Source organism: Melanotaenia boesemani, chromosome 4 (assembly GCF_017639745.1).
Source record: "Melanotaenia boesemani isolate fMelBoe1 chromosome 4, fMelBoe1.pri, whole genome shotgun sequence".
Classification (NCBI taxonomy): domain Eukaryota; kingdom Metazoa; phylum Chordata; class Actinopteri; order Atheriniformes; family Melanotaeniidae; genus Melanotaenia; species Melanotaenia boesemani.
In genome coordinates this window covers 14,089,843-14,098,959 of record NC_055685.1, presented here as the reverse complement: position 1 = coordinate 14,098,959, position 9,117 = coordinate 14,089,843, and the positions used below count along the sequence as shown (strand labels likewise).

The 9,117-nt window shown below is 37.0% G+C and overlaps 1 protein-coding gene across 3 annotated transcripts in view; it reads right to left on the bottom strand.

Moving 5' to 3' along the window:
* Positions 1-498: 498 nt before the first annotated feature.
* The window catches only part of ndst3 (N-deacetylase/N-sulfotransferase (heparan glucosaminyl) 3), a 41,848-nt gene continuing 33,229 nt past the window's right edge, over positions 499-9,117 (bottom strand). For 2 of the 3 annotated variants that reach the window (XM_041982802.1, XM_041982801.1), the window contains 6 exons: positions 8,526-8,700; positions 7,988-8,158; positions 7,679-7,788; positions 4,487-4,589; positions 3,693-3,803; positions 499-1,712 (listed from right to left, as the gene is read on the bottom strand). In XM_041982802.1, the coding sequence (XP_041838736.1) occupies positions 1,683-1,712; positions 3,693-3,803; positions 4,487-4,589; positions 7,679-7,788; positions 7,988-8,158; positions 8,526-8,700 (700 nt within the window). In that variant the 3' untranslated portion in view covers positions 499-1,682. Of the gene's footprint in view, positions 1,718-3,692; positions 3,804-4,486; positions 4,590-7,678; positions 7,789-7,987; positions 8,159-8,525; positions 8,701-9,117 lie in introns of all 3 variants that reach the window. The other variant, XM_041982803.1, reaches the window with a different exon arrangement.

Here is a 9,117-nt window from a genome sequence, read left to right as displayed (position 1 = left end):
CTAGTAGAACACAAATTCAGTTTTACTTTATCTGAACTTTGATGTGAATAAAAAAAAGTGCCACATAAATTCTACCTTAATGACCCAAAGCAAGCTTTGAATGGACTGTTTGTGGGTAATTTCTTTATTGTACCATTGACAGAGCTGACAAATGTGTGCATGATTTTAGTGTTTGTAACAGTAGACTATTTTAGAAGACTTTATACTGTATAAGACTGCATTAAATGTGTATCAACAAACTCCTAATAGGCTATGTATTATATAATAACACACCACTAATGAGTTGATTATAATTTGCATTACTAAGATGAATCTGCAAAACAAGATTGATCCCATGCATTGATATGGTAGCTTACCTTTGAGGTAAAACAGTCTAAAACCAATAAACCTTTAAAGTAGGTCTGACCTAATTAATGCATCTAGGTGAAATGCTGCACAAGGTCACTCATTCGTTCTGGCACGCTCAATAAAAAAGAATAAGAACAAAATTAAATGATGTCAGTCGTATGCATTTCTTTAATTTTGGTTTTTGTGTTTGACATATAGGGTTCTTTGCATTCAAACTGAAGCTAAACAACAGAGGCCACTGGATTGAAAAAGGAAATTAAGAATGCTGAGACTTGAATGAAACACTGACAAAACAAAACTTACCTGCAGTTTCATCAGTTTCTAAGGGATCTTAAAAAATCTGGAAATTATCTGAAGATGATTTTGGTCATTTTACTTTCACAAATTCACATCTCCTCTGTTTGTAGAACTGAGATCATGCTCTATTAGATAAACACATCTTTTGCATGATTAACCCAGAGTATAAGGATTAGCAGGGATTTTTGCTTCAGTTACTCATTTCCAGTTTAAACCTCCAGTGGAAGTGTCACGTGACATCTTGAAAGGGTGAACAAGGCTACCAGATCTACCAGAAACTAGTTTCACTTAAAAAAATAATTTACAAAAATAAGAGCCCATAACGAAAGGTAACAGCTTGTCAATCACCCTGAGTCCATGCACTTATCTCACCTTGTTATTCTTTAATTGTGACAAAATTCCAAAAAAACCAAAACTCAATAAGGGACAAATACAAACCATAAAGGTGTGAGGCTTTTTGTTTGTTTGTTTTTCTTTTGTTTGTCTTGAAGATACGTGGAACAGAACTTAGTGCAAAGTCATCTCTATGGGAACCACACACAGCTGACCAGCGCTGCTCTGGCAACATAAGTTAAATAAGAAAATAAACCAAAGATGAATAACAATCAAAGTCACTGCAGGTCTGCATGAGAGTCAGTTCAGAACAGGGTTTGTGCATCAAAGACGCCAAATCCTCATCGTCTCCCATAATCCTTTGCATCGTTATAATGTGACGCTAACTTTTAGCCTCACTGTTATTCAGAGCTGTCTTTGACATTTTTAGCATCCATCCATCCATCCATCCATCCATCCATCCATCCATCCATCCATCCATCCATCCATCCATCCATCCATCCATCCATCCATCCATCCAGTTCCAGCTCACAAACTGTTTTAGAGCTATCATGACCTCTGCTCCATTCAGCAGTATCACAGCTCATGGGTGAGACAAGGCATCCTGTCCTTTTCTTCACCTCAGGGCACGTTAAAAGACTGCAGACAGTGCATCTGATAGTCAGGTGCTCCTGGTCGCCTCCTCATCGCCAGCGTCTTGATCTTTAACCCTGGTTCATGGACGCAAAGGTTATCTAACCTTCAGAAAGTGTTAGAGAGGGAGGGGATGGAGAGGAAAGCAGAGAAGAGAGGGGAAAATGGGACAAAGTAATTTAATTGCACTTTTGTTTACTTATTGATTCAAATGCCAACCATGGAAATGGAAAGAAAACATGCTGTGAATTCTGGGAATGCACTGGAAAATCCAACCAGACATATCAAGTGGCTCCCCGTGATTCATCTGTATGATTCACTAAGTCCACAAACAAAAAGACTAATGATGTTGAGCACTGCAGAAGAAAAGGGACTCTGCCGTGATCACGGCTCTCATAGTTTATGGATTTTGTTATTTGTTTCTTTGTTTTAGTGTTAATCTTACCCTTTGGATTTGCATGTTTGGTATTCAAGTCAGCTTTGTTTTGAAATTGGTTTTCCTTCTGCTTCTTAGTAAGTTTTATTGTGTTGGTTTCCTTGTATCTGTTGTTTCTGTACTGTTTTATATTCAGTTGGTGTTTGTCTGTATTTGTCATCATCTCCTTCGGTATGTGAGGGGTGTAAGAATACATTGATACACTGATTCAATGATCAGCAATCCAGTACTGTTGATCCAAATTTAAAACATTGATCAAACATCAGATTTTGCATTGCTGTATTAAGTTGCCCTGCCCAGGGACTAAAGATGGAAATTGGCTTTGCTATAATCTTGCATATTTACATTTGATGTTTATTAATGTGCACTGTCCCTTTTTCAGTATAAAATAAGCTAAAAATTAACTGAAATTTGAAATTAATTCGCAACATTTGCTTTGTTCTAACAACCACATATTTTTTTAACCCTTTAACCTTTTTTATACTTTAGCAAAGGTAAACACCAAACCTCTGGATATCTGCATTTTCTTTATCAAACTGTACTACCTTGAACTACCATGGCACCATCTTAGTAGTACAGTTTCTGACCAAAAACTAAGTTTTAAAAATATTTTTCTGTGACTTGAACCAGGAGTAAAGTTTACACTATACCCTGCTTTTCTTTGCAAGATCCTTCCTGTGCTCAGCCCTCCTGCAACTTGTCCTACTGTTCGTTGTGGGACGTCCTACCTGTGCAGTACTTTCTGTTTGTTTGTTTTTTTCAAATAGCTTGTTGGCTCTTTATCTTGCCTTTTTGTGCATTTCCATCCTTGTCCATCTTCAGGTTTGATAAAAGTGAATTCATCTATAAAAAGCCTCACATATCGACACACTTTTAACACTTTTAATATATTGATAGGATCAGGAGGTGATCCAGTTCAACAGATTACACAACCACAGTATTTAACATCCTTTCTGTTTTATATGGGCAACTGTTACTTATTTAAAACAAACATTTTTATTTAGAGTTTAGTTCAATCTCTTGTCTGACTCAGGATTTAATGATCTAACAATCAAACTCTTTTTTTCTTTTCTTTTAAACTCATCTTTTGATTTTCCTTCAACAGATTTGTGTTAAATGAGGTTTGGCTTTAAAGTTTAACAAATTTTTAAGCTGTGCACAAGATGAACTACAGATTTGGCCCTAAGACTAGAGGTGTACAACATATACCAAAAATGTTGATTATTTATGTATTATCAGTGATGTTATTTTAAAATACTAAAATAATTACAATATTGGGTGAACTCAAGCTGAACTCAAGCTATTCTAAAGCAACCGAAAATCTGTTTAGAAACAAATGTTCCCCTGTTTAGCCTAATCTATTTATCTAAATTATCTCAAAGATGGAGTTGATGATTTTAGAAAAAATAATGGGTGTCACACTAAAGGGCAGACTCTCAGTATGCACCATAAAACCAAAGATAAAAAACCAACATGGAGTTCTAGAACAGCAAATTTGTTTCAGGGAAACCTCAGCAGCATGGGTGATGGCCTCAGCCCTCTATTTCTTCAAGGCTTAAATGTTTGCCATTGCTCCAAGGTTTAAAATATTAAATACATAACCTTTAGATAACATGTATGATGGTGAGATGAGCATTCTGCTGACCTTCTGCAGCTCCTCTCTTAGCCAAGATGGTAGAGGTTGTCCGAGGCGATGTAGCAGCTTTGACAGCTCCACATTGTGGTCTCTGTAGTACCTGGAGAGATATGCTCGAGCCTGGAGAGCAGCAAGGGAAAAGAAGAGATAGATGAGGTGGGGGGAAAGAAAAAGATGTGGGAGAGAGACAAATGTAAATAAATTTCTAACAAAATTAACAGATATAAAAAGAAACAAACTTGTGCCACAATCTTTTAGAACAGTTTATTTCTTTTCAGTGGGTTTTTTGGACACCAAATGCTACGTGGTATGAACAGAGCAAAGAGAAGAGAGGCTGGAAAGAGGAAGAAAATGAACATAAATTACATAAAGAATACATGATATCATACATGAGACCCCCCTCCTTTTGTCTCTCTTCCCTGCTGTTCGCTCCAGCTCCTCTGTCCTCTCCTGGCCTGTCCTTGTGTCTGCTTGGTGAAAGCTCAACTGCATTTTAATTACAGATGACACAGAGTCACAGCCACTAGCCATGAGTGAGCGAGTGTGTGGTGGCAGACTGTTTCTATGTGTTTGTCTTCCTGTGAGAGTACCAGGTCTGGTTTCTTAGAACACAGATTCAGAGATTTAGATTTCCTTCGCCTTCTTTTCCACTCTTTGTCCTAATCCTCTTCATTTGCGCTCACGCTGTTGTAACATCACTATTCAGTCCTCAAACCTAGGTTGTAAGTATCTGGTTGGGTCTGACTAGTTCACAGTTTCCACCCTTGAGCATAAACCAGTTAAATAAAATGAAACAAATTTACCTCCGGCTCCATAGGAGGGTACTTCCTTCCTTTGCTTTTTCCCAAACATTTTGTCCTTCCACCCTCAAGAAGCTGACACCAGAAGCCTTTCTGGGGGTCAAAGCTAAGAGATGAGGAAGACAGAAAAGAGACCGAAAGAAAAGCAAGAACAAAGAAATATTAGATCATTTCAAACATTATAGAGAAATATTATTTTTGAAAGGTCTTCAATAACTTTTAGGCAGTGTGTGAGGATTTCTATAAGGGTAAAACTACAGCTGGAAAATTGTCCAAAAAAAAAACAAAAAACAATTTAAGTTATTCTGCTGTGACAAATATACATGCCAGCTGCACAAATAACATTCCTCTGCAGGCAGCACATACAGCCTGTTAACACCAGAAAATTGCATCCTTTTTCATTTCCAGTGGGTCACAAATGGGGGCAAAGACCAAAAACCCCGTGCAAATAAACTGATGACCGCAACCAATCAGAGCCACCCGTGATGAGGCAAAAACAAAAAAAAAATCATGTCTCAGATGGCCCCTGTGTTATGATGAAATATGTTTAATAGGAAGAGGAGAGCAGATCCATTCTTCTGGAGAAAGATGTGACACCACCACATTCAACACCATGCCATTCAAACAAGGTCAATGTCTATTGGTGAATCCCTCCTCCAAGATTAAGGTTTAAATTTTTGTAGGTTAGAAGAGTGGCTCCCAAACCTTTGAGCCACGACCACCAAGATAAAATACATTGGTGTGTGTGTGTGTCCCTCCAGTGATTACCACCCATAATAACTTTGTTTCTGGAGACCAGATGATTAAAAAAATTCTAAATGTAATGCTTGAAAAATATCACAAACTTCATAAATAAGCAGGACAAAGTGGTTTTTGGTGGATTTGGTTCACTGCTGTAACAAAGCACCTACATGCCTAAAATCAGCTTGTCTTGCCGAGAGAATGTCAAATTTGGATATTTCTTTCCACTGAAATTAATTTAAGAATAAATTCCTGTCATAAATAATAATCTAAACATATAAAAATAATATAATATAATATAATATAATATAATATAATATAATATAATATAATATAATATAATATAATATAATATAATAAACAATTGTGTTTGTGAAACATGTTGAAGATTTTGATGATTTTATGTTATTTTGTCCTCAGAACAAAAATAAATTAAATATTATCTTGACCGATTCAAGAGGCCCCCGGTGGGGTACATGAGCTGTTTATTCAGAAGAGAGGGCATTAGGAAACATAGGCCTAAAAACAAGAAATGCCACTGGGAGGTGAAACCGCTTTTTATGACAAAATGATGAAAATGATGAAAAATGCACAGATGTGAAGAATAAATATTTTAATGAATATGATACCTCTTTTAAAACCCTCTTTACAGCTCTATGAGCTTCTCTTGCGAATTTAATTCTCTTTCTAGCGAAGACTGTTACACCCCCAGAGTTTGTTATGAGACAACCTGCCACAGGCAGAGATGGTGGGTGACTTTGTAAACAATTATAAATCACTATATAATCACAATATAAATGTTGTATGTGCATTTACATGCTGATATATGAAGATATTTGTGTTTTCATATATTTTCTGAATGACTATTAGTGATGTTGATGTAATTAATGTAATTTCCATGTACATTTGCTTATATAGCATAATTATATCAGTTATATGTGTAATTTAAATTACTATATATATATATATATATATATATATATATAGATAGATAGATATAGATAGATATATATCTCATCATAACCACATCCAAAGCATAAAAACTAATGTGTATGTGACTAAAAGATGCAAATATTTTCTTTAACTGCATGCATCAGCCGATGAATAACAGAAAAAAAAAATAAATAGAGTTTAAGTCATCCTGTTCGGTTCAGTCTGAGAGAACAGGAAAAAACGAGAGAAGATTAAATAGATTAAATAGGCCTGCATTTATATGGTCTGTCCTTGGCCATGTAAAAACAAAAAACATACAAAAACATTAGGCTTTTGTACAGCTCAGTTTTCATCTAAAATGTACACACACAAGTACAAACAAATTGCATCTCTTTACGAATTACTTGTATGTATGAGGGTGTGTTTCAAGACAGAGGCGCTGTCTGTCCCAGTTGGAGCTACAAAAATTCTAGATGTCCCTGTCTGGAGGCTTGAGGGCTCACAGGCTGATTGCATTCTGATGAGTGGCACTTCAGAAATAAACACTTTCCCACTCTTCCAAACCGTAAAGGTCATGTACAACATCTCTAATGGAGAAGAAGCTGAAATAGAGAAAAGAGGCAAAGACTAATTCTCTGAGCTACACTGCCTGGTCAAAGAAAATAAAAAAGAAAAGAAAAGAAAAGAAAGAAAACAAAAGAAAACAAAAGAAAAAAGGAAACAGCTACAGTGTAACATTTTGTTGGACCACTTTGAGCGTTGATTTCTGTCTGACCATGACATTGTTCTGATAAGCTTACGGTAAGTCCTAACATTTCTGTGAGTTGCATTAATTCTTTACCAAAATCTTGTAATGATGATGGAAGAGTTACACCACTGTGTTAAGTATTTTTTTACCGGACATTAGCAAGATTCTCAGTGTTATTAAAGTCTGGAGTTTGTAGACCTATGTTTGAAAAGGATGTCTCATGCTACTTAAATCACTCATTAACTATTTGATCTTAATGCACACTGACCTGACCAGCTGAAGTAACCCAGATAATTCTCTCATTTAAATACAGGTAGATCCTGACCCATTGCAAGATTGGTGGCATGAGGAAGACCTTCTTAATGCTGGACAGATAGTTATGTTTAGGCTGATTGATGTATTTATAAAAGATTAAAAGACCGTTACGTTATTAAACACCCATGTTTTGTTAGTGTACTATATTCCTTAATAATTTAGTGATACCTATACTCAAATCTCTTGTCATATTATCTATTTTTTTCTTTTCTATACAGTAATTACTGAAAAGAATCTACATAAGGCCATATAATATCTGTGGTGTCTGTTTTAGGGTATGACAACGCGTGGCAACAAACACTAGAAAATGCCAAATTGTAGAGTATGAAATCTTTGTCCAGTAGATGTCAGGCTTCCCATAGATTTAGAATCATGGACTTGTTATAGGTTTTATCTAGAATGACTGTGTATCCCAGCGTGTACCAGGTGAACGGTTGGACACTGTGTAAGACACTTACGTAAGAGCCTGGGAGTAGTTGAAATGAGGAGTGACACCCAAGAACTTCTGTACTTCATCCATCACCGTTGCAGGGTCAGTTCTTAGCTGATGGCCGTCTATAATCATCACCTACACACAGATGCATCCGTACAGTGATACTGTTTTCTATTAGATGGCTGACTGGTGCAGCAAGCATGCAAAGCTGGGACAGCTACTTCAGTGAAAGTCTTATTAAAGTTCAAATACAGCTTTAAAATCTGCTTGTGTAAAAGAATTATGCTGTTTGCAGATGTGCATGTGCATAGGCTTTTATTTGTGATAATGCTACCTGGTTAGCAGGATAGTACGTCAGCCACCTCTCTAAGTGTGTAGCATAGAGACCAGGGATGAGGCAGCGGCTCTGCAGGGAGCGCAGCTCTGCAGGCGCTCCCTTTCTTGCACTGATGACATCATAGAAGGTGAACTGCAGGGCTGCCTGGTCCTCGTGAGCTCTTTGATGCTACGGAGGGAACGTAACAACCAAATAAGCTTCAAAGCGGTTACTATGGACAGAACAGTGATTTTCCTTTTTTCTTTTTTTGGTGAGAATAAGAGCTTATTTCAGATGGCACATTTATATCTAATTGATCAAACAGACTTCAGCAAAATATTTCAGCATCTTCTGACATTTGCTACGTTGAGATTTATAGATATGTACACATATCTGAAACTGATATAATCAGACTCATCAATTCTGCATTCACAAGCAACCTCAAGCACCACTTAGGTTGGAGAACTTTCCTCTGATGCAGGTAGCTGTAGAGAATTAAAAATAATACATGTGCAAGCATTAATATATTCTCTGTGTGCTTGTGTGCCGTGCTTACTTGATACCAGCTGTAAGCTCTGTCAGAGGGGTTGATGAGCAGGGTGATGATCTTGGCCTTGGGCAGCAGGACAGCAGCTCGCCGTGGGGTCTCCTCTGAGGGGAAGTAGTTGGCACTCTTCTCAAACAGGAAGTCCGTGCTAATATTAGAGGGCACCGGGAAAAACTCCATGTACCTGAGGCAAAACAGAAACATGCTCAAGATGCTTGCCTCATGCAGATATCTATAATTACTGCAAGCTCATGTTTATTCAAAGTCAGATGAAGTTTCTAAAGTCGCTAAGCTGTAGCCTTTATTTGCACCTAAACAAGCCTGACATAAACGTGGTGATATAGTTTGAACAATGTTTTTTGAAGCATTCCCAGAGCCAAGTACTTATGGATGACTTTGGAGAATGCGCCAGCTGTGTCTGTGTCAGCTAAGTAACCCATTTATGGGTCAATTTAGACAACCATATGTCTCTTGGCTTATGTTTGCTGGCTTAAAAGATAATTTTGTGGATGTTGTTGAGCTGTTTTGAACAGCTTACTGTATCACCAAAGTAGACAAGACTTACAACAGCCTATAACAAGCTCACAAAATGAAAAAGGGT